This window comes from Chelonia mydas, chromosome 1 (genome assembly GCF_015237465.2).
Source record: "Chelonia mydas isolate rCheMyd1 chromosome 1, rCheMyd1.pri.v2, whole genome shotgun sequence".
In the NCBI taxonomy this organism is placed as follows: domain Eukaryota; kingdom Metazoa; phylum Chordata; order Testudines; family Cheloniidae; genus Chelonia; species Chelonia mydas.
In genome coordinates, this window is record NC_057849.1 from 206591369 (window position 1) to 206617170 (window position 25802).

Genomic DNA, 25802 nt, shown 5'->3' on the forward strand with positions numbered 1-25802 from the left:
TATTGGCTAAGGTTTCCGATGCACGAGGGCAACATGCTTTGCTAAAAAGTATATAACCTTTGTATAATCTGTATTCAGGGTCCCCTCCTGGCTAGCAGGGGGGCACCACGCTCGAGCGTAATAAACTTAGTGTCTTTTGGGAACTCTGCAGTTGTGGACTTTATTTCTGTGCCTCAGCCTAGATTCGAACTGTGCGTGTCCTACCAGGTGTAATTCGTAGCACTTGTGTGCGTGTCCTACAAGGTGTAATTCGTAGCACTTGTGTGCGTGTCCTACCAGGTGTAATTCGTAGCACATGTGTGCGTGTCCTATCAGGTGTAATTCGTAGCACATGTGTGCGTGTCCTACCAGGTGTAATTCGTAGCACTTGTGTGCGTGTCCTACCAGGTGTAATTCGTAGCACTTGTGTGCGTGTCCTACCAGGTGTAATTCGTAGCACATGTGTGCGTGTCCTATCAGGTGTAATTCGTAGCACATGTGTGCGTGTCCTACCAGGTGTAATTCGTAACACCAATCTGAAGAGGAATCAGAGGTGCCTGACCTGCAGTGTGCCATGGAAAGAAACTGCACCAGATTACTTTTCTCATTCATGGAGCAGCTGCACACGGTGGACCATCACTTTTGGGCTTGGGAAACAAGCACTGACTGGTGGGATCGCATTGTTATGCAGGTCTGGGATGATGAGCAGTGGCTGCAGAACTTTCGGATGTGGAAAGCCACCTTCCTAGAATTGTGTGCAAAGCTTGTCCCAGCAAGGACACCAAACTGAGAGCTGCCCTCTCAGTGGAGAAGCACATGGCGATCGCTGTGTGGAACCTGGCGACTCCAGACTGCTACTGGTCAGTCACGAATCAGTTTGGAGTTGGAAAGTCTACTGTTGGGGCTGCATTAACTCACGTGTGCAGGGCCATTAATCACATCTTGTTATGAAGGACTGTGACTCTTGGCAATGTGTGTGAAATAGTGGATGGTTTAGCAGCAATGGGATTCCCTAACTGCAGCAAGGCGATAGATGACACGCATATCCTGGTTTTGGCCCTGAACCATCTTGCGACAGAGTACATCAATAGAAAGGGCTACTTCTCTATGGTATTGCAGGTGCTTGAGGTTCACCATGACCATTTCACTGATATCAACATGGAGTGGTCCGGGAAGGTTCATGATGCACTCATCTTCAGGAACACTGACCTATATAGAAAGCTGCAAGCAGGGACTTTCTTTCCAGGCCAGAAGATACAAATTGTGGATGTTGAAATGCCCATAGTGATCCTGGGAGACCCAGTGTACCCCTTACTCCCATGGCTCATGACATTGTACATGGGAAATCTGGACAGCAGCAAGAAGTGCTTCAACAATAGGCTCAGCGGGTGCAGAATGACTGTGGAATGTGCCTTTTGGCAGATTAAAAGCTCGCTAGTGCTGCCTTTATGGCAGGTTAGACCAAAATGAGGAAAATATTCTGGTCATAGCAGCCTGCTGTGCACATAATATTTGTGAGGCTAAGGGTGAAAAGTTTCACCCAGGGTGGAGTGCGGAGGTGCATCACCTGGCCGCTGATTTTAAGCAGCCAGATACTAGGGCTATCAGAGGGGCACGACAGGGGGCTATTTGAATTAGAGAGGCTTTGAGGCACCATTTTGACAATGAGATCCAGGAATGTGTCTTTCTATACAGCACTTGCCATGTTTTGTTAACCTGCCCCTTGCATGAAAATTTTAATGATTTCTGACTGTGATTTGTACTCAAGAAATGATCAAATAGCCACTGTGTATTAATTCCAGCAGCAACCACCATATGTAAGAGACAAATAAAGATTGGTTATCTTTCAGAGAGCATGTTTTTATTAAATACGAATTAACAACAAACACAAAAGAATTGGTGGGAAGGAAGATAAGAGTGCAGGGCAGTGTAGGCTCTCATAGCGGTGTATAAGTTCAGCTATCATTTTAGAAGCTGTCTGAAGGTTTAGACTGAATGGGGTACCAAAACAGGCCAGGAAGTTGCAAGGAATGTGTTGAAGGAGTTTGAGGAGGGCATGGAAAGCAGTTCTGTATTGGCTGCCACACAGGCAACTGCTGATCATAGAATATCAGGGTTGGAAGGGACCTCAGGAGGTCATCTTGTCCAACCTCCTGCTCAAAGCAGGACCAATGCCCAATTTTTGCCCCAGATCCCTAAATGGCCCCCTCAAGGATTGAACTCACAACCCTGAGTTTAGCAGGCCAATGCTCAAACCACTGAGCTATCCCTCCCCCTAGTGATAGTGGAGGGGGCAAAATGGCAGGGCCTCCCCTTGCCATTACAGCCACAGTCAGGTTTCTGGTGACTGTCAAGGCTGATTACGGCACACTGGGCAGTCACCCACCCTTAAGGCCAGCCCTGCCAGGGTTGGCCATAGGGAAAATGGCACCCTGGGTAAACTTGTATTTTGGCGCCCTGGCCCCCACTGCCTCCCACAGCCCCCCACCCATTGCCCCTGGCCCCTGATGCCTCCCCTGGACTTCCCACTCTCCCCATCTCCCCTGGCTCCCACTGCCTCCCACATGTCCTCACCCATTGCCCCTGTGCCCCTCCACTGCCTCCCACAGCTCCCTGTCCATTGCCCCTGGCCCCTGATGCCTCCCCTGGACTCCACCTCTCCCCATCCCCCCTTGCCCCTGCTGCTGCCCCCATTGCCCCTGTGGCCCTCCATCCTCTCTGGAATCCCCCCATCTCCCCTAGCTCCAACTACCTCCTCCCCCCACCCATCCACCTCAAGCCTCCTGCCGCCTAACCCAGTTGCCCAGCCTTCCCCCCTGATTCCCACTGCTTCTCCCATCCCTGCATCCATTCCCATCACCCCTGGCCCCTGCTGCCCGTGCCCCTCCCCCCAGCACGCCAGATAATCCCCCATCTCCCATGGGTTCTGCTGCCTTCCCCGGACTCCCATCCCATTCCCAGTGCCCGTGGGCCTCCCTTCCTCCCATCCCATTGCCCCAACTCCCCAAGCTCCCTTTGCTCACTCCAGGTAGTGGCACTCAGGCAAGCTAGCCCAGACATGTACCTGACCAGGTAACAGCGGCTGCCAGCCAGGAAGGGACAGAACTCCTTCCCCAGCCCAGTCTTGCTTCCTTGTTCTAGGCACCACCTAGTGGGGATCAGCGGTATTACTAGCTGCTGGTGCCTTTCCCAGGCATGTCTCAGCAGCTGCACTCCCAACTCCCACTCTGGCAGAAATGGGGTGGGTGGGTAGGAGGACGTGACCCCTGGCGTTCCCCCCCCCCCCATGTGTCGCCTATGGGGGTCAGGGCAAGCATGCATTAATTCTGTCTGAAGCATGATTAGGGACTTCAACTTGCTCCTCCATCACTTTTATTTGCTTCTGGCCCAATAGAATTCTTTCCTGGCTCTCCTTTCTGTCCAGCCTGCCTATCTTATGATTTTCTTTTAAAGTCTCTCTCCGCAACCTGCATTCTTGTTTTTCAGCCTCTGAGGATTGGAACACCTCTTGAAACATGTCATCCTTACTCCTCTTTGATAGCTTCCCTATCTGACAGAGTCACTCTGCCGGTGTGTAGGGGGTTCCAGTGAAGGCCACATGTGCAGAAGCACAAGAAACAATAAACAGAAGCATGATTGTTAGTGCATGCACAGCATCAAATCATTATAGTAAAATGCACCCTTTTAAAAATATGAATCCATGTCTCTCGGCAAGGACACAGCTCAGTGAACGCCCTAAACATGGTAAGTTCAGCCTGGGGGGGGATTCTCAAGATGGGTCAAAGGGTCTCAGTCATTTTTTAAGGGGATCACTGTCAGTGCCCTGGGACAATATTGTAAATTCTGCCACCATTTTCCATAGACAGGGGTAATTGAAACCGATATCTCACTCCTGAGTGTAAGAAAGGATGCAAGGGTGCATCTCCTGCATGTGTGTGGCTTCAGACTGGGTCCCTGTGCTGCTCACCTGTGTGCTGCTTTGGTTCCTGTACAAGTTATTGCCATTTGGAGTGGAAAAATTTCCTACAACAGGGGAAGGAACAAAGCATCTCTGCCAAGGAACCATCGGCAGAGGATTTGTGAGTACCTCCAGGAAAGTTTCCGAGAGATCTCTCTGGAGGACTCCCGTTAAATCTCAGTGTGCATCAACACACTGTTCTGCCACACTTCTCAGCTGCACAGAGGAATGTGAAGCACATGCAAACACAGTTAGTCTTGTACATTTCTATCCCTTCACCCACTTCTAGAATATACAGCACAAAGAACAGCACTACTTCATATAACTGAGCAGCAACAACTGAAAAAGATCACTTACCAGGGCTCTCCTCTCCTGCATCATGCGCACCAGAGATGGACTGCTGGGGCTGGCGAGACCCCTCAGGAGTGGAAAAGAGGTCCTGGCTGGCCATGTCACTAGACGACCCTGCCATGGATGACCCTGTCCATATTCTGCTGCTCTCCTTTCTTCCTTGTGTCAGGACCTGATCTTGATCATCTCCTGGTCACTGCCTCCCAGGTTCCCATCCACCTTTGCTTCCCCTACTAATTCTTCCCGGTTTGTGAGCAGCAGGTCAAGAAGAGCTCTGCCCCTCGTTGGTTTCTTCCAGCACTTGCACCAGGAAATTGTCCCCTACACTTTCCAAAAACTTCCTGGATTGTCTGTGCACTGCTGTATTGCTCTCCCAGCAGATATCAGGGTGATTGAAGTCTCCCATGAGAACCAGGGTGTGCGATCTAGTAACTTCTGCAAGTTGCCTGAAGAAAGCCTCGTCCATCTCATCCCCCTGGTCTGGTGGTCTATAGCAGACTCCCACCAAGACATCACCCTTGTTTCTCACACTTCCAAACTTAATCCAGAGACTCTCAGGATTTTCTGCAGTTTCATACCGGAGCTCTGAGCAGTCATACTGCTCTCTTACATACAATGCAACTCCCCCACCTTTTCTGCCCTGCCTGTCCTTCCTGAACAGTTTATATCCATCCATGACAGTACTCCAGTCATGAGAGTTACCCCACCAAGTCTCTGTTATTCCAATCACATCATAATTCCTTGACTGTGCCAGGACTTCCAGTTCTCCCTGCTTGTTTCCCAGGCTTCTTGCATTTGTGTATAGGCACTTAAGATAACTCACTGATCATCCCTCTTTCTCAGTATGAGGCAAAAGCCTTCCCCTCTCATGCTCTCCTGCTTGTGCTTCTTCCCGGTATCCCACTTCCCCACTTACTTCAGGGTTTTGGTCTCCTTCCTCCCGGTGAACCTAGTTTAAAGCCCTCCTCACTAGGTTAGCCAGCCTGCTTGCCAAGATGCTCTTCCCGCTCTTCGTTAGGTGGAGCCCGTATCTGCCTAGCACTCCTCCTTCTTGGAACACCATCCCATGGTCAAAGAATCCAAAGCCTTCTCTCCGACATCACCTGCGTAGCCATTCGTTGACTTCCACAATTCGACGGTCTCTACCTGGGCCTTTTCCTTCCACAGGGAGGATGGACAAGAACACCACTTGCACCTCAAATTCCTGTATCCTTCTTCCCAGAACCACGTAGTCTGCAGTGTTCTGCTCAAGGTCATTCTTGGCAGTATCATGGGTGCCCACGTGGAGAAGCAGGAAGGGGTAGTGATCTGAGGGCTTGATGAGTCTCAGCAGTCTCTCCGTCACATCATGAATCCTAGCTCCTGGCAAGCAGCAGACTTCTCGGTTTTCCCAGTCGGGGTGGCAGATGGATGACTCAGTCCCCGACCACCACCACCCGCCTCCTTCTCTTGGGAACGGTGGTCGTGGAACCCCCATCCCCAGGACAGTGCATCTCATGCCTTCCAATCGGCAGAGTCTCCTTCTGTTCCCTTCTGTCAGATGTATCATCTAGTCTAGTCCACTCTCTTCTGTCTGTTATTACTTGAAACCACTTAAATCCTACTTTTTATTCTTAATAAAATCACTTTTGTTTATTAGTAAACCCAGAGTAAGTAATTGATACCTGGGGGAGCAAACAGCTGTGCATATCTCTCTATCAGTGTTATAGAGGGCGGACAATTTATGAGTTTACCCTGTATAAGCTTTATACAGAATAAAACAGATTTATTTGGGGTTTGGATCCCACTGGAAGCTGGGCATCTGGGTGCTGGAGACAGGAGTACCTGCTGAGTGGTTTTCAGTTAAAGCCTGCAGCTTTGAGGGTGTGGTTCAGACCCTGGGTCTGTGTTGCAGCAGGCTAGTGACTCTGGCTCAACAAGGCAGGGTTCTGGAGTCCCAAGCTGGCAGGGAAAATGCGCTCAGAGGTCATTTTAGCACATCAGGTGACACTCCCAAGTGGGCTCTGTGACCGAACCCGTCACACTAGGAGATGAGCTTTTTCATTTGAAGACAACCGTTCCAATGCTGTGAGTGTGGAGTTAACACCTGGGCCAATATTAAGGATTGAGTGGGGATGATGCAGGGGGAGTGAGGTTAGGAGATTGAGGAGGAGCAGATGGATGGAGATGGAGAGCAGGGTCCTGTGTGTATCTCTGGAGTGGGGCTAGGGAGAGGGATGGGGCAGATGTGGCCTGAGAGTCAGGACCAGTCTTAGGGGTGGGCCATCTGGGCGACCACCCAGGGATGCCATGGTTAAAGGGGCACTGCATGGCAGCACAGAGAGGCACACTGCCGATCTAGAGTCAGAAACTGCTCCCGGCTGGCACAGGAGTGCTGTGTCCCATGTGGGGAGGCACCCAGATTTCTCCCTGCAGAGGAAGGAGGGACAGTGGTGATGTACAGATACTGCTCACGGTCACCAGCCCCGCAATGGGGCTGTGTGTGGGGGGGGGGGGGGAGGGGAGGGAGCGAGAGCGGAGCAACACCAAGCACTCCCTGCATCCAGGTCACTTTCCCCAGCTGTGCTATGCTGTGAGGAGAACATCAGGAGCTGCTGCTTTCCTGCCCTCCTGTTATGCAGCCCGGGTGGGGAAAGTGACCTGGATGCAGGGAGCCCTGACTTTGCCCCCCCCCCAGAGCCCCCGAGGGGTGCGCAAAGGAGCAGTGTTTGAAGGAGTGAGTGAGCGGCAATGCCAGGCGCTCCATGCATCCAGGTCAGTTTCCCACGTGGGTGCAGGATTGGGGATGCAATGGTTAGGGGCACAGGAGGGGGTACAGTGTAGGGGTTAGGAGCGCAGGAGGGGGCAGGGAGCCTCAAAAGCCCACATTGGCCAGGGGCAATGAGGGGGGGCACTGTGCCCATGGGAACCAGTGTGTGTGTGTGTGCCAAAATACAAGTTTGCCCAGGGTGCCATTTTCCCTCAGACCAGCCCTGCTGAGAGTGAAGCCCCACATGTCTCCTCGCTATGCCGCAGACCCCTCTCTCTTTCATTCTCTTGCTCTGTTTCTCCTTCACCCACGCACTCATACCATCCCTTTGATGCTGACTCAGTGGAATGGAAAGTCTATACCCTCTGCTAAGACCGGACACCAGGCACTGTTTTTGCTGAACAGGAGGAAAAACACCTTGCGCTTTAACTGTAATGTATTCTCCAACCTCTCCTCCTCTCCTTTCTTCTTTCTGTTACCCACTTCTCTGTTTCCCAGTTCCTCCCTCCTGATCACTCCGCTGACAAAAAATAGAGAGAGAAAGAGATCCTCCAGCAGAGGAGAATTGTGCCCCTGAGTCACCCTGTGCTCCCTGACCCCAGGGAGAGGCCCCGCCCACTCCGGTTAGTGGGGGATGTGTGCACAGAAGGGAGCACAGTCAGAAGTCACCAGAGAGGACAAATGCATGATTAAGTCAGATGGAGCCAAAACCAGTGGGTGCTGGAAAGTGTGAGCCACAAAAGGAGGGATTCTCTGAGGTGACAAGGGGGCCCCATGTGTGACAGGGATGGGAATCTATGAATCTCACTATGCAAAGTTCAGTTCTGTTCTCCCTGAACTTCTCAGCACCTACATGGGAGCTGGGAGAAGCCCCCACGTCACAGGACCTGAAGTTGGGTCTCCCCAAAACTAGATAGAGAGGGATCATTCCCACCCTGGGATGCAGTGTCTTGCCATGCAACCCCAAAAGCACAGCAACCTTTTCTGCAGCCAATATGCAGCCTCCTCCCTCAGCTCCTCCTGGCCATCTCCCTTCCAGTGTGGTCCTGGGTTTTGGATCTACTACTACATTTGTCCTGGCTGAAACTCACTTTATTTCCTGGCCCCATCTCCCACGGGAGCTGGAACAATTCGTGTAGCCATTGAATCAAACTGTAAACCCAATATATGATGGGAACCACTTCAAGCCAGGGGGTGTGGCAGTATCCCCAGCACCCCTAGTTCCAGCACCTGTGCCATCTCTAGTCTTTCTTAGTCCCTTTGGGTTATTTGCCTGTCCTTCCTGTTGTTTGCAGCTCCTCATTTAGTGTCCCCCTGTGAATTGGAAATACAGAAAAAGAAAGCCTATATTTGAGAAAGTAAAAGAAAAAATGGAAAGAGGAACAAGGCATTTTGAAAAGACTAAAACAATTAATTGACAGAAACAGTGAGAGGCGGAAAGATCAAACCAAAAAAGGTAAGAGATGAAAGAAAAACATGAAGGGCACTTGCTGGGAAGTGTCTTCTACAAATTTTCCGCTGTCTGGGTAGAAGCGAAACTGTGAAGAAAACAACAGAAACCCAGAGAGAGAATTTCCACTAAAAGATGCTTAGAACACGATCTCTGACTCCTTCTTCCTCTGTCTCCATCTCTTTCTGCACGTGCCTCAGTCTGATGCTGGTTTCTTGGCTGTGACGCATCTTCTCAGCGCTGTGAGGAAATTAGCTGCCCACCCGCATTATAAGGGCATCTAGGGAAAGGCTTTGATCAGAACGAGAGAGATAGTGAGCGAGAGAGCAAGTGAACGAGAGAACCTGACGACCCACTCACCTGCCCCCTCCTTTGTCCAGTCCATGCCTTGTTCTCACTCGTCCCTTGAAGCTTTGGATCCATTCTGGTGATGAACTGAGTGTGGAGACACATCCCCTTTGTCTCCTTGATGCCACCATGACATTGGCATTCATGCCACTGTCTCTCGCCCTCATGCTGCTGGTGAACAATGGTAAGGGGGGCTGAGTATTTTTGGTGGTGGAGGGTAGTTGCACTGGGGACATTTGGGGTTTACTTGGTCCACAGGATTTTAGCAATTCAAAGCTGAACCCTTGGCAGATCTTGCTTTCCTGACCCTTCAGTGTTCCCCTTATCCCGATATTGCTCCCCAGCCCTCTTCCATTCTCCTCGGCAGGGTCCTCTCAGGACAGGAAAAAAATGTCTTCACCCCCATTTCTAAACCTCCCCCCTGCTCAGTTCTCTGTCTTGTTGCAGCCAGCAGTACTTCCCCTGGAGCAGCAAAGGAGCAGAGGGGGGAGCAGAGGGTGTGGGCCAAAGTGGGGGACCTGGTTGTGCTCCCCTGTCACCTGAGTCCTCAGGAGCTGCAGAGCAGCTGGAAGCAGCTGTATGAGAAGACAGCCGTCCGCTGGGAGCGGCATGGGGAAAGGTAATGCAGGCTGTGAGGGGTTGGTGGTGCTGTGCTTTTTGATTCCTTTCCTATTTCTTCACCTTTCCCTCATTCTTTCTTCTCCTCTTCCACAGTCTTTGATTCCCATCCTCTCTCCCCTGATGCGCTCTTTCTCCCTCTCGCTGCCTTTCTTCCCCGCTCTTTCTCTGCTCCTTTCCCCATCCTCTCCCTCTCCTAGCACTAACTCATTCCCCCTGCCCATATCCCCAGCTCCCACAAAGAGCCCCACATGGTGCTGGAGGTGGAGTACAGTGGTCTCCTGAAGACAGCCCGATCCATGATGCCCCGAGCCTCCGTCAGGGAAACCAGCTTCCGCCAGGGGGACTTCTCCCTCTGGATTGAGCCACTACGGAATGATGATGCAGGCCATTACGAGGCACTGGTGAGATATGGCAAGGAGACTCGGCGCTGCCAGCTGGAGCTGGGCATGGTGACAGGTACGAGAAGTTGGAGCCCAAAAGGGATCCCTGGAACAGCAGGGTATTGTCAGTTAGGACCAAAAGTTCTGGGAGGGGAGCCCAGGACTGGAACAGCAGGTTAGAAAATGAGAAGCAGCCTCTTGAGATTAGTCAACTCCCCTGTCTTCATCCCATGGGATGAGAGCTGCAGAGAGGGAAATCTCTAGGTAATAAACACAAGGAAAATGGGGAGACAAGGACAGGTTGATTGTCCCTTCAAAACCCTGCAGAGAGGGGCTGGGAGCTCCAAAGCGGGGATGGTTTTAGGGCTCCCCTGTGACATTAACTTCTCTTTTCCCTTCTTCTCCGCAGTGACTGTCAATCCCCCAGGCCTGCTGGTGGAAACGGAGCCTCTCTTGCTACTCTGTAACTCCAGTCATCCGGCTAAGCTTGTGGGGATGCGCTGGTTCCATAATGGCAGCCTGGTCCCCGTCTCCGGCAGGTTCCGTTCCCGCGATGGGGCTCTATCCATCTCTAGGCCAACTGTGAGTGATTCAGGGCCCTGGAGCTGCGAACTCACATACTCAAATGATGAGAAAGTTTCTGCCACATTCAACCTTCAAATTCTAGGTAACTCTGGCTTCCGACTCACCCTCTCAGCTCCCAGAGATTTCTGGCCTCTCACAATAGCCTCCTCCTCTCCAACTCCTGCCCTATCATGAGTAGCCTCCTTGGATCTCTTTGCTTCCCTCCCTGCTTTCCCAGTCATGGCTTCCCTCTGTCCCAGCATCCCCCCCACAGGGGGTGGTAACCTTCCCTTCTGTTGCAGTTCTGTGGACCTCATACAATCTAATGTTGCCCTACACTCTTTGTTTCCTCCAGGTTTTGCTGGCCCAGCCTCTCCTGTAGTCTATGCTGCAGTAGGATCTGCCACCAACCTTCCCTGCCTCCTGAACCGAGACCCTAGTGCCTCCGGCATTCTAGCGGTGTCAGCCCACTGGAGCCGTCTTGCAGGAGGGGATCTGGAAATACGGGGCATCTCCAGGAATGGGAGCAATGGGAGCTTCACCCTCCATCTCCCTGAGGTGGGACCAGGGGATGCAGGGCAATACTGCTGTGCTGTCTCTATCCATGGCACGACCATCACTAGAGACGTGACCTTGGCAGTGATGACAGGTGAGCAAGGGAAGCCCAGAGGATGCCAAGGGCACTCTTTCCGTCCAGTGGCTTTCATTGGCTTGGAGAAAATCTCCTTGCACACCAATGTGGTGAGTTTGGGATGTTCTCAGCCTGTCCAGCCTCCCCATGGGGAGAGACCCTGTGTCTCAGCTCAGGCATTTAGCTGCACAGGAGTGGAGTCTCTCTTTCCACAGGATGCTGTACCATAGGGAGGTTTCTCATGGTGGTTCCATTATTTTTCTTTTAGAAATCTGCCTTAAAGTAGGAAAATGAAAGAGAGAGAGAGAGAAGGGGGAAGCCAGGGAGTCAATAAGAGAAGGTGTGTGAGAGAGAGAGAGTGAAAAAGGAGGAACGTGACAGAGAGAGGAAGGAGGTGCTGAAGGGGTGAGGCAGGAAGAGGCTCTACTTTTTTTGCTGAGGGTATTTCTGTTTCCCTCCCCCACAGTCACCCCAAGCATCAAAGGGCCAGTCGCTGAAGGCTCTCGTCTGCTGCTTATCTGCAGCCTCACCCACCCCAGGGGGCACGAGCACTTTCAGTGGAGGCAGCTGAGCTCAGGCCTCAGCAATGGGAGCTCATTTGAGGCCACTCCCAGGAGCCCAGGGGTCCAGCGCTACTATCTGGGTTCCACCCTGGAACTGACCCGTGTGTCCCAGGAGGATATTGGCACCTGGGAGTGCAGTGTCCATAGCTCAGAAGGGAGGCTGGGAGCTGTGGAATATGAGCTGTATATTACAGGTACCGTCTCCCCTGTGCCCCATTTCCTCCACCCCACCCCACTTCCATCTCCCTGTGCCCCAAGACTTCTGCTCCACTTGACCCACTTGACCAGCCAACATTTTCCAAACCTCATCCACACCCCGAACTAGTCCCAAACCCCCTCCCCGTTTCACCCTCCTTTCTAACTGTGATTTCCCCTTACAGGTGCCCAGCTCTCTGGTCCTCATACCATTCTGGATGGGCAGGTCTCTTTTGGCCTTATCCTTGTCCTCTTCCTCCTGCTTGTGGCCTCCATCCTGGCTTTGGTCCTGCGGAACCAAAGGGTGAGTCAGTCCATTGCCCTGTCTATGTCCATCTGTCTTCTCTCTCAAAGGCCATTCATTCCTCCTTGGGCAGAGCCGTCAAAGAAGTGTCTGAGTAGCATGACAAAGGGAGAGTGAATGGGAGAGCTGAGAGGGAAGAACCAGGGGGGAAAGGGCTGTGATTGAGCTCATCTAAGCCTGACAGCCCTGCCTCGAGTTGGGGCTGTGTGTGCAGGGCAAAGAGGCTACATTGGGTAGCCTGCCAGCTCTGCCCTGGTCGTATGCAGTATGTACTGGGAATATAGGAACTGCCAGGCTGGATCAGCACAGTGGACCTGCTAGCCAAGTGCCCTGTCTCTGACAGTGGCCAAGTGCCAGATACCTCAGAGGAAGGGGCAAAATACCCTCTAGTGGACAATTATAGAATAACCTGCCCACGGAGGAAGTTTTCTCTTGACTCCTGTCAGTCTGAGGTCCTCTTGTGCCTTAAAGGATGAGGGTTTATGTCCCTTCCAAACTATTGTGGTTGTACTTTTTCTTTTTCATAATCTGATCTAATGTAATTGTGGATGTAGATTCATAGATTTCAAGGTCAGAAGGGGCCATTGTGATCATCAGTCTGATCTCCTGTATAACGCAGGCCATAGAACTTCCCAAGATACTTCCTGAAGCAGATCTTTTAGAAAAACATCCAATCTTGATTTAAAAATTGCCAGTGATGGAGAATCCACCACGACCCTTAGTAAATTGTTCCAGTGTATGTAAATGCCCAATACCTTTTTGAATCTTGCTAAGCTCTTGGCCTCCACATTATCCTGGGGCAGTGAGTTCCAGGGGCTCATTATGCAAGGTGTAAAAACTGTTCCCTTTTATCCATTTTGAAATTGCAGCCTTTCAATTTTACTGATCATCTCTTTGTTCTGTGCTAAAATAAATTCATCCTGACTGACTTTCTCACCCAGTTAGAATTTTGTTTACCTCTAGTATGTCCCTTCTTATTTCTCTTGTCTCTGAACAAAACAAACACCTTCTCTTTTCACACAGAAATCTTTCAAGGCCTCACATCATTTTCATCACTCATATCTGAATCCCCTCTGTTTTACTATGACTTTTTATAGAGAGGGTAGCCGGAGATGAACACAGTGTTCCAGATGAGGTCATCTCACTAATTTACATAGCGGCATGGGAATAGCGACATGGGAATAGCTCACATTTTGTTGGCTTTTTAACTACTGCTACCTGGTGAGCAGAGATCTTCAATTATACAATAACGTCTAGGTCTTTTTCCCTAAGTGGTTATGGTTCATTTAAAACCTAATAGTTTGTTGGAGTTCAGATGATTGCTTTCAATGTGCATTACCTTGCATTTGCCTATACCAGCAGTCCCCAAACTATTGAGGGTCGCACACTCACCTTACCCTGTCTGCCCCCAGGAGCTGGGGCCAGGAGTGGGGCTGTGGCTGGGGCGGGGGGACGCAGATGGGGGCAAGGCTGGGGCCACAGTTGGGGGTGGGCCTGAGGCTGGGAGTGGGGCCATGGCCAGGGGCCGAGGCTGGGAGTGGAGCCATGCTGAGGCTGGGGACGGGGCCAGGTACAGGTCCATGAGTGGGACCAGAGCAGAGCTGGGGGCAGGGAAGGGCTGGGTGGTGCTCCCTCCCTAAAGCCTTAGGGGCTGGTCCGGGCCCTGCCGTGCCCCCCTGGACTTTCCTCCACACCATAGGCAGCAGGTATAATAGACTGGGGAAGGCTGTGCTTCCACAAACAGCCCCACTTGTGGCCCCGCTCATGCTCCAGCCCGAGGCCCCCTCCTGCTTGCCCTTCCCCCTTGGTCTCAGCCCAGGCAGGCTGCTCCTTTTCCAGGGAGCTTGGTGGGGCTGCGACTAGGGCGGCTGGGACTTGAGGTGACTTGTGACTGGGGCTGCACGGCACTGGGGGGAGCCCCGGTGCTGGGGCTGCAGTGCCCAGCACTCTGGGGCTGGGGACGCTGGAGCTGCATCGCCCGGTGCTGGGGGGCGGGGGGGTGGGGGAGGCTGTGTGCTGCCCACCTGGTGCTCTGGGCTTGTGGGGGGGGGCGCCATCCGTCCAGTGCTCCAGGACTGGGGGGTGGGGGGACGCGCAATGCCCTCCCACCCAGTGTTCCAGGGCTGGAGGTGCTTGGGCAGCCTGGGGCCGGGGTGGGAGGGACTAGAGGTCATGCGGGGGGGGGGGGGGGGGGGGGGGCTCTGGGCTTTGGTGGGGGAAGGGGCTGAGAGGGGCAGGGCCTCAGGTGGAAGGGATGGGCCTGGCCAGGAGCTAGCCTCCCGAAGCCCATGGTTCACCCACTGCCCATGCTCCACGCCCCCCTAGGGGACGCACCCCACATTTTGGGGTCCTCTGGTCTACATTGAGTTTCATCTGCCATTGCGATGTCCATTCATCTAGCTTTGATTCATAGGTTCATAGATTCCAAGGCCAGAAGGGACCATTGTCATAAGCTAGTCTGACCTCGTGTATAACACAGGCCATAGAACTTCCCCAGCCTAATTCCTGTTTGGACTAGAGCAGATCTTTTAGAAAAAAAATCCAATCTTGATTTTAAAATTGCCCATGACAGAGAATCTACTACAACTCTGTGCTAGCTCTCACAGTCTTCTCCAGTGTTGTTTAACTTAAATAATGTTGTGCTATATGCATATTTTGCTACTTCACTGCTCATCCCCTTTTCCAGACTAGGTAAATTTTTAAAATCACTGAAGGACCCAGGATCTTAAGTCCCCTTTTCAAAAGTGATTTGGGTACTTAGGAAACTAAGGCTTATTGCACTTCAGTGGGCCTTAAGTGCATAAAAATTGCCAAGTTGCTTCTGACAATGAGACTTCCAGGCTCCTAAGTAGGGTTCGTTGAAAATTTGGTTTTGACTACATTAAATTTTTTGCAAAAAAGTTCCTTTTTCAAAAACTTTTGACTTGTCACTGAGAACCCAAAATCCAAAATTTGGATTTGGACATGCCAAAAGTGTGCCTCATGGGAGTTGTTGTTTGGGTGCCTCATGCCCCCATTCTTCTCTATGGGCCAAGTTCTGCAACCAGACTAGTTGCATCTTCCATAATGCACCATGGCTGTAGAACTCCCATGATGTACCACAGTGGCTCAACCAGAGGAGAGATGTAGACTGACCAGGGTGCCTGGCTCATAAAGTAGAATGTGAGCATGGGGCATCCAAGCCACAAATCCCATGAGTCACTGTGTGTTTGGCCAAAAATATTTAGGTTTTGATTTCTACCAAGAAGTCAAAATTTTCTGTGGGGGATGCCCCCATTTTCTGGCCAGCTGTACTCCTAAGTCTTTTAGGCACTTAAAAAAATTGTACACGTATAAACATGGTAAACACCTGTCCTAGTACAGAACCTTGCGGCACACTACTATTAACCTTTAGCCATGATGAAAATGTATTATTTATTCCTGCTTTCTCTCTGTTCGCCGGTTTCTGATCCATGATAAAACTTAACCTTTCACACCATGTTACTTAATTCCTTAACAGCATCTCAGAAGGGACTTTGTCAAAGTCTTCTGAAATCCCCCCCAAAATCATGACAACTGGGTCATTCTTTATTCACAATATTGCTGATGCATTCAGAGAATTCTAATAGATTAGAGTGGCATGATTTTCCTTTGCAGGCACTAATTTGTAGCTATCAGATCATGTTCTTCTAAGGTTTTTATAGTGCTCTAATTATTGTTTCAACTAATTTTCCTGTTCTTCAATAATTTTCTTGCTACAGCTTTTCTGGGGCTAGGTCAGACTCACTGATGTGTAATTATCAGGATCAATGTACAACATTTGTGAATATACACTTGCTGATTTTAATGAGGCTTCATATTCTTGTTAGCAGCCTCAGACCCAGGTTCCATCCACTCCTGGTGACTTGTCGCTCTTTTAATTTATCAGTTTGTTCCAGGATCTGCTTTTTTCAGACTTCAACCTCTCACAGTGCCTCAGCTTTGGCACCACTAAAGAGCAGGTCTTTGTTAGGTGTCCCCCCAACATCCTCAGTGGCAAAGACTCACGCAAGGAAATCACATTTCTTCAGGGCAAACTACTTACATTGCAAATTCCTCCTCTAATTGCTCCCCCAGTGGTCCAGGGGACCCAATTATTCTCTCATAGACTTCTTGATTTTTCTATACTTTACCGGGCTATGTCTACACTGTCACGGTAAGTCAACCTACGTTACACAAGTCAAGCTACGTGAATAACTAAGCTGGAGTTGATGTACCTTAGATCGAGTTACCATGGGGTCTACATTGCTGGGGGTCGAAAGGAGAAACTCTCCCATCGACTTACCTTATTCTTGTCATCAGGGGTAGAGTACAGGGGTTGACTGGAGAGTGATCTGCTGTCGATTTGGCGGGTCTTCACTAGACCCACTAAATTGACTGCCAGTGAATTGATCTCAGAGCGTTGATCCCAGATATAGTGTAGATGTAGCCTGGTTCTCAAACTCTTCAATACCACGACCTCTTTTTCTATAATGGGGACCGCTCCCATCTAGTAGGGATATCCCTCCCAATTCGCAATATAGAAAGGACAAGCCCCTGTCCCCTGTTCATCAACCACCTGGAGGTCACAAACCTCAAACTGAGAACCCATGGTACACTTGAAGAGTAACATCCCAGAGTGTACTTCAACAGAGGTGACGCTGTGAACCTTTCAATACTATTAGAGCTATGCAGCCACAGGATAGTGCTCCTGAGTGTATTTTGAATGATTCAAGGTCTGGAAAACCTGTCTCACCATGAGAAACTCAAGAAGCTCAATCTATTTAGTTTATCCAAGAGAAGTTAATAGGTGAATTGATCACCGGCTACAAGTATCTACACAGGGAAGAGATTTCTGATACTAGACAGCTCTTTAATCTAGCAGAAAAAGTCATAGTAAGGTCCAATGTGTAGGAGTTGAAGCTAGATAAATACAGATTAGAAATAAGGTGCAAACTTTTAGCAGCAACTGTAATTAACCATTGGAACAATTTACCAAGGGTTACGGTGGATTCTTCATCACTTGGAGTCTTTCAATCAAGACTGGATGTCTTTCTGAAAGAAACACTTTAACTCAACCAGAAGTTATGGGCTTGATGCAGAAACTCCTGGGTGGGTTCTCTGGGTGGGTTCACACAGGAGGTTAGACTAGATCATCATAATAGCTCTTTGTGGCCTTAAAATCTATGAAAGCAGCCACGTTAAAGGCATAACTCAACTGCACACAGCATAATATCAAGCCAGTATTCTCTACAGGAAAGGGAACATGACTGTGGAGCATGACTCCTGGGTTCTTCTCTCAGCTCTAGGAGATGACTGGGGTATAGTAGTTACAGCAAAGGAAACTGAGAGTCAGGTTTCCTGAATCCTATTTTTGGTTGTGAGAAAGAAGGGTGTAGTGGGTTAGAGCAGGAAGAATTAGAAATCAGGACTCTCAGGGTTCTCTCTGTGACGTTCTAGGCCTCTGAGGGATAAGACCTACGGTGGCTGCTCAGACCCAGGGTCCAGATGTAACCATCATGCTGGGGCAGGATGGAGCCCATGCTAGGTCCATTCCCCAATCATCTCTTCTTTTTCCCTTTCAGATATTCTCCCCAGCCTTCCCAGCACTGGAGCGGGTGGTTACCGCCCCCACACCAGGGAATGCAGTGAAGGATGAAGGCCAGGAAGGGAAGAGCCTGCAGACAGAGTGCTGATGGAAGAGAAGGCACAAAGATCAATTGGAATGGCAAGCACTTCAATGGGAAAACAAGACTGTGTTACACAGCCGGGGGATGGGAACCATGCAGACTTGTCCAGAGGGCATGGAGGTCACATGGACACAGCATGGGGACCATGCCACTGCAGAGGGGGTGGGAGTCATATGACAAAAAGGAGATGGGAGTCACTTGGGTGCAGGAAGGTTGTGGGGGGGGGGGGGGGCTGTTGTACTGGTTTCTGAGCTTCCTTTTTGAAGCTGAAGGACTCCAGTGTCCATAACCTGCTTCACTTCCACTTGTTTCTCTCTCACTCCCTTGTTCTTTCTCTTTCACACCCTCTGCCCTCTGTCTCCCTCTCTCAGCCTTGCTCCTTCCTTGGAGGGGTGTGAGTGGCCTTTAGCAGATGGGGAGATTGGCAGAGACCTGGCTCCGCTTTGCCCACAGGGAATTTAACTCCCCGCTGCTGACTTCCCTCTCTGTATCCCATAAGCATCCTGCTCCAGCACACATTCGCTGGCACAGCAGATCCTTCAGCCAGAGATATTGCATAGTTGAGTTTGTTATAGTTTATTAGTACTCAGAAGAAAATGTCCTTCAATAAAATCCCCCCACTGGAAACCCTTTGGTCTCTGTGTACATTTGGGGTGAAATGGGCCTGTCTAGCACATTGTTTGCATCTGGTTGTCTGTGTGAAGCAGCTTCCCTGAAATCTGCTCCCCCGTGGATTTCACTTTTATTTTTGTTTTCCTGCTGTAGATCATTAGTTTCTGGACTTTCAGGAGGGAAAATGAAATGGCACCAGAAAAGGAAAAGTTACACGCTCTGTCCATCCCTTTCTCTCGGTTTCAGTGTCTCTCTCTTTTTTCTGCCTGTCTCTCTCTGTGCCATTCACTCTCTTTCTTTCATTTTCTCTCTCTCCCCACTCTGTCTTTCTGATGAGACATCAACGCAAGAGATCCTGACCACTCATGGTCATTAAACATCCCTGTCATTTCCCCCCAGTTTGGGGCATTAACCTGTCAAATGCCCCACACCAGGATCCAGGAAGAGTGCTGGCCAAACCCCTGCTGAGTGCATCCATTTCACCACCCTAAATCCCACTGTGATCTCGCTGTATACAGAACTCCCTTTTGCTTCCTGTCCCAAATTATTGTGTAGTGCTGCTGTGTGGCTGTTAAACAACTGCTGTGTCTTACCCCAGAGGTAGCTGAGTAAATATTGTTATTACTGCAGGCTTTCACTTTTTGTAGCTTGTGTAGGCTGAATGCATTGCACTCACCAGGGGCTCTTTGCATCCCCCATTCTCCACCCCCAGTTCCATGTGCCACTGTCCCATTCCCCTCTATTTCAGGAACTCTCTATAACATCACCCCCCTGGCTTCATGCCAGGGTTCTGTTTGACACCCCGTCCCCATTTCTAGGATACTCCATTTTCTACCATGCCAGGGCATCTGTGTCCCCTCTGTCCCTCCTACCCCTTAACATTGTCCCCCATTCTCCCTATCATGCCAGGAGCTTTGTGTGCCTCCCTTGTCCCCTCCCTTGCCTGTTACAGAAAAGTAAGGCTTTTGACACAGTCCCACATGACATTCTCATAAGCAAACTAAGGAAATGGGGTCTGGACGGAATTACTATAATGTGGGTGCACAACTGGTTGAAAGAACATACTCAAAGAGTAGTTATCAGTGGTTCACTGTCAAACTGGGAGGGCACATCTAGTGGGGTCCCAGAGAGGTCAGTCCTCGTTCCATAGAATCATAGAATCATAGAATATCAGGGTTGGAAGGGACCTCAGGAGGTCATCTAGTCCAACCCCCTGCTCAAAGCAGGACCAATCCCCAATCAAATCATCCCAGCCAAGGCTTTGTCAAGCCTGACCTTAAAAACTTCCAAGGAAGGAGATTCTACCACCTCCCTAGGTAACGCATTCCAACGCACCAATGCTCCCTCTAATTTTTTCCATCCATGTGCGGAATGAACTTTGTTATGTGCACCAAGGTAATGTGTGCATGTGCATCACCAGTAGAAACAAAAAACCTAGATATAATCAGTGGTGAGCTGGAGCCGGTTCACACCGGTTCACTCAAACCGGTTGTTAAATTTTGAAGCCAATTTAGAACCGGTTGTTAAAGGGGTGGGAAAACTCCGGCCCGCAGGACCATCCTGTCCAGCCCACCTGAGCTCTCGGCTGGGGAGGCTCCCCTGAGAATCCCTTTTAAATTTTTACTCACCCGGCAGTGCTCCGGGTCTTCGGCAGCACTTCGGCGGCGGGTCCTTCAGTGCCGCCAAAGACCCGGAATGACTGAAGGACCTGCCGCCGAAGTGCCACCGAAGACCCAAAGCGACTGAAGGAACCAATTCTTCAGCTTTTGGCAGCTCATCACTGGATATAATATATATGTATATTTTTAAAGTTACCATAGAGATAATTACTCCAGACAGGACAGGTTAGGCATTTGAGAACTCACTACTCAAAGAATTAAATTTAAGTGTGAGAGAGAAATAAAAATTATGAAATGCACAGACCAGTCAAAACACTAAAATAACACACTTTGAAAGAATAAAATTACAGAGAATATATGTGCATTGCAGGAAGTACCAAGAAGTAACAACAACAATAATACAAGTATCTGATGGCAGGTGAATGTGAAAGAGACTGTGTGTGACAGAGAGAGAGAGAGAGAGACAGAGTGTGTGAGTGACACAGAGACTGTGTGAGTCACAGAGACTGTGTGATGCAGAGGGTGTGTGTGTTACAGAGACTCTGTGTGTGTGTGTGTGACAGAGACTGTGTGTGTGAGACACAGAGACTCTGTGTGTGTGTGTGTGTGAGACAGAGAGACTCTGTGTGACACAGGGTGTATGTGACACAGAGACTGTGTGTGACACAGTGTGTGTGTGTGACACTCTGTATGTGTGTTTGTATGCGTGTGTGTGTGTGACACACAGAGATAGTATATGTGCTGGCTGATGGGGAAAGCCATGCGCTGTCTCTTTAAGACACTCACTGAAAGCTCTCCTGCTCTGTCCTGAGCCCTGTTATCTCCTGTCCCCCAGTCTGTGGGATGGGGCACATGGACAGGGAAAGGGGAGAGAGAAAGCGTGTGTGTGTCTGTGTCTCTGTGTGTGTGTGAGTGAGTGAGCGAGAGAGAGAGACTGTGTGAGCTGGCTGCTGGGGAAATCTCAGAAACAGTGCACTGTCTCTTTAAGAAAGGCACCCAGCCACTCACCATTCAGACCTCAGACCACAGCAGCAGCTCCAAGTCCTCCTGAGCCAGGCTGTCCTCTCTGCCCTGCTCTGCGAAGATGGGGTACAGGGGCAGGGGGACACCCTGACACCCTCCTCTCCCCCACCCGCACTGTGCACAGCCAGCAGGAGGGTCCCGGGAGCAGCTGCAGTTGGCGCAGTGTGCGGCGAGGGGCACCTGAACACATGCTGCCAGCTGTGCGCGCTCTCTAATCAGCTGGGCAGCATTTGAATCTCTTCTGCGCAGCCACCCAAGCACGCAGCTTACAGGGAACACAGTCCAGCACTAGTCAATATTTTCATTAATGACTTGGATAATGGAGTGGAGAGCATGCTTATAAAATCTGTGGATGACACCAAGCTGGGAGGGGTTGCAAGCACTTTGGAGGACCAAATAAGAATGCAAAGTGACCTTGACAAACTGAAGAATTGGTCAGAATCCAACAAGATGAAATTTGATAAAGACAAATGCAAAGTACTTCTAGGAAGGAAAAATGAAATGCACAATTACAAAATGGAGAATAACTGGCTAGGTGGTATTATTACTGAGAAGAATCTGGGGGTTGTAGAGAATAACAAATTGAAAATGGGTCAACAATGAAATGTAATTGCAAAAAAAAGCTGATCTAAATCTGGGATGTAACAACAGGAGTGCCATATGTAAGACACGGGAGGTAATTGTCCTGCTCTACTCAGCACTGGTGAGGCCTCAGTTCTGGGCATGTCCAGTTCTGGGCACCATACTATAGGAAAGACGTGGACAAATTGAAGAGAGTCCAGAGGAGAGCAACAAAAATGATAAAAGGTTTAGAAAACCTGACCTATGTGGAAAGATTAAAAAACTGGTTATGTTTAATCTTGAGAAAAGAAGATTGGGGGTGGGGGGACCTGATAAGAGTCTTCAAATATGTTAAAGTCTGTTATAAAGAGGATGGTGATCAGTTGTTCTCCATGTCCACTGAAGCTAGGACACAAAGTAATGGGCCTAATCTGCAGCAAGGGAGATTTAGGTTAGCTATTAGGAAAAACTTTCTAACAATAAAAGTAGTTTAAGCTGTGGAATAGGATTGCAATGGAGGTTATAGAATCCCCATCACTGGAGTTTTTAAGAAAGGGTTGGACAAACACCTGTCAGGGATGCTCTAGGTCCTGCCTCAGTGCAACTAGCTGAATGTGATGACTTCTCGAGGTACCCTCCATCCCAGAGGTGGACAGCCCGTGGGACCATCCTGTCCGGCCCCTGAGCTCCCGGCCAGGGAGGTTAGCCCCCCTGCCCTCTCCCACAGCCTCAGCTCACTGCACCACACCCGCCGCTCATGCTGGGCAGCGCAGCAGCGTGGCTGGCTCCAGCATGGTAAGGGGGCGGGGAGTGGGGGTACTAGAGGGCAGCCAGGGGCCAGGAAGCAGTTGGATGGGGTGGAGGTTCTGGGGGCAGTGGTCAAAAAATGGGGAACAAGGGGGGCTGGGTAGGTGTGGGAGTCCTGGGGGGCCTATCAGGGGGCAGGGGCGTGGATAGGGGTTGGGGCAGTCAGGGGACAGGGAGCAGGGGGGATTGGATAGGGGGTAGGGTCCTGGGGGTCAGTTAGGGGTGGGGGTCCTGGGAGGGGGTGGTCAGGGGACAAGGAGCAGGGAGGGTTGGATGGGTCGCGGATTCTGAGGGGGGCGGTCAGGGGGTGGGAAGTGGGAGGGGGCGGATAGGGTGCAGGGGCCAGGCTGTTTGGGGAGGCACAGCCTTCCCTACCTGGCCCTCCATATAGTTTTGCAACTCCGATGTAGCCCTCGGGCCAAAAAGTTTGCCCACCCCTGCTCCAACCCTATGTTTCTGTGATTCTATGATTCCACTTTCTTTTCTTTCTGTTTGGGGGAGGAATCATTCAGAGTATCAACATATGAAACTTCATTGGGAGGATAGGCTGAGCTGAGGCGGGGGTGTTGTTATGCTGGAAGGTGTTAATGACTGCCATCAAGTGGTTCTTTAATATATAGACAATTACAGAAGTTATTATGTTACAGACAGACAAAGGAATGCCACCAAATTGAGGGTAAGGCCTTGCTTTGCTCATTATTTTATTATTTCAGTGAAGAAGAGAAGACATCCCTGATCCCTCCCAGTGTATTCCTTTCCTCCCTCCTCAAGAGTTTGGAAGCTTCATACATGTAAACCATGTTGAGATCCTCAGATGGAAGATATTAGTGAAGGGACAAGGGATATTAGGGTTTTAATGAGTCACCAGCAGTTGCCCCAAAGCTCCCAAACGACATATCCCAAAGACCATAGTCAGCACAATGCAGCATAAATATGGGCAAATCAGTCATTTTACTGTTCAGTTGGCCTCAGCTTTACCAAAAATGTGATTGTTTCATCACTAAGTGGTATCCCAGTTTGCAGAGATTTGTTAAAGGCACCAGGTTGAGCTGTCCATGTGAAGTGTCCCATACAGTTTTGCAAGTCGCTTTCAAACAGACACTGATTTTCTTTAGATTGGACTTGAGGCAAGCGGAAGGTTATGTGAGGAAGCAGAGTCCATTTTAGTGCTAGGAATTTACCTGAGAATTTTATAGGAACATAGAAATTACCAGATTACGTTTGCCCAGTGGTCCATCTGACCCAGTGTCCTGTCTCTGACACTGGTCAGCACCAGATACTTCAGAGGAAGGGGTAGGTCATGCCAGAGTGGGAAGTTGTAGGATAATCTGACACTCATGAAGGTCTCATCCTAGTCCCCAATAATTAGAGATTTGCTTAAACCCTGAAGCATATGGTTTCACATCCTTTCCAATAAGCTTTTTTAGCATTAGCTATAATTCTGGTTGTTCTTGTTATCCATATATAGGTATGATCCCCCTGTGAATTTTGTTATGTTCTTGGCCTCAACAACATCCTGTAGCAAAGAGTTCCTATGATCTGATTACCCTAAAATATTTCCTTTTATTGATCTCAAATTTCCCACCTTTCAATGTCACTGACAGTCCCTTTGTTCTTGTGTTAGGGGCGAGGGAGAACAGAGGTTCCCAATCTCCCTTCTCTAGACTAATCATTACTGTGTAGACTTTCTTTATGTCCCCTCTTATTCTCCTCCTTTCTAAGTGTAACCCTTCTGCTAGGTGGAGGCTGAGCAACCAGGGCCGGTTCAATATCTAGGGGTTCCTTTTCAACAATACAACACAGAACTGGCTTGAGCCCCCATCCAGTGACCTGGGACAATTACACACCACCCCTGGGCGCCTCTGAGAGGCAATACTTCCCCACTCGCAAGCAGAGTCTGAGTGAGAAAAGAAGCTTTTAATGAAAGGAGGGAAGTCACCTGATATTAATTAGGGAAAATGCCACAAGCAGGATTCATAATCATAACCCTGTGAGCAGGCCCGCCAACAGCAATTCTGGGCCCCAGGGCAGAACAGTCAATGGGTCCCCGCTGGTGCCCAGCGAGCTGCCGGCTGTGCTGCTGGGCGTGCTCTTCTGGCACAGCCAGGGCTTCCACATGCCCGCCCGGTAGCCTTTGCCACCACCGGTACCACTCCACGCGTACCTAGTAGCATAGGCTCCAGATTTCCTGGGAAGTGCTTGACCTCCCGCTCTGTCCTAGGCTCATGGGCGGTGGGTGCACACACCCTTGGGGGACGCTAAGCCCCCACCCCTCCCCCTCTGCCCGAGGGCCCGTTCCTTCTGCTCCTTTGCTGGAGCCCAGAGCACACCCCCCCCCCGCACCCCCCACCCCCCCCGCTGGCTGCCCTGCACACCCCCCAGCCCCAGTGCCGGCGGGCAGCAGCTGCAGCACCTCCAGCTCCAGTGCTGGATGGGTGGGCGGGAAGCACCCCCGGCCACAGCCCTGGGCAGGTGGGCGGCAGGGCCGGAGCGCCCCCGGCTCTAGCGTGGTCCCAGCACCGGGAGGACGGGTGGCAGGCATGGTCTTGAATATCATGGCCCCCAGCCTGCCTGCTCCAGCCTCTCAGCCACAGAAGGGAGCAGCAGGCAGAAGGGGGCCTGGTGGAGCGTGGCAAGGCCTCCCCCTCCCTATGATACCTGCCGCCCATGCCTAGGCCCCTTCCCCCAATGCCCCACCCCATCCCACCTCTTCCCATCCCTGTTCCGTTCTCTCCCCCAAAGGCGCCCCATATACAGCTGGTGCCTTCCCATAGTGTGGGGGGAGCACGATCTAAAGGGCAGGCCACGTGTCCCCCCCAAGCCCAGGGCCACCGCACTCTCCCCACCCCATCTTACCTGAGGGGCGGGGGGGCGCTCTGTCCTCCCACTGTGCCTGCCCCGCCCCCGGCATGTTCTGCCGCTCTCCCTGGTGGGCAGGAGCCCCGGCGGGGAGCAGGAGGGAGCTGCTTTTAATGCCAGCCCCTCCCGGTCCAGCAGCTGCCTGAGAGAGCCTGACTGGGGAGGAGGCAGCTTCCGCTCCCCGCCCAGCTCGGCTGCCGGGGATCCAAAGCCCGGCCAGGGAGCGGAAATCACCTCCCGAGCCAGGCTCTCTCAGGCAGCCACTGCACAGGGCTGCAGAGCAGCGTCTCAGCAGCTGGAAGGGGCTCATCCCACCCCTTTCACACCTGGCATCTGGGCCCTGTGTCACGCAGGCCCAGCCCACCTCTTCCCACCTCCCGCTCATCCCGCTCCCCACAGCGCCTCCCGCCCGCTGCCAAACAGCTGATGGCGGCAGGTGGGAGGCACTGGGGGGGATGAGGGCAAGCTGATCGGCAGGGCCTGCTGCTGGTGAGAGGTACTGGAAGGGAGGAGGGGCCTGCTGGTGGGTGCTCAGCACGCA

The 25802-nt window shown here is 51.0% G+C and overlaps 1 protein-coding gene across 2 annotated transcripts; it reads left to right on the forward strand.

Moving 5' to 3' along the window:
* Positions 1-6926: 6926 nt before the first annotated feature.
* LAG3 (lymphocyte activating 3) lies at positions 6927-19053 on the forward strand. Of its 2 annotated transcripts, XM_037889731.2 has the most exons (8): positions 6927-9019; positions 9283-9454; positions 9686-9912; positions 10246-10503; positions 10756-11049; positions 11498-11788; positions 11975-12093; positions 17676-19053. In XM_037889731.2, the coding sequence occupies exons 1-8, from the start codon at positions 8965-8967 to the stop codon at positions 17784-17786; spliced, it is 1527 nt and encodes a 508-aa protein (XP_037745659.1). In that variant the 5' UTR covers positions 6927-8964; the 3' UTR covers positions 17787-19053. The 2 variants fall into 2 exon arrangements, with proteins under 2 accessions (XP_037745659.1, XP_043395783.1); XM_043539848.1 differs by lacking the exon at positions 11498-11788.
* The last annotated feature ends 6749 nt before the right edge of the window (positions 19054-25802 follow it).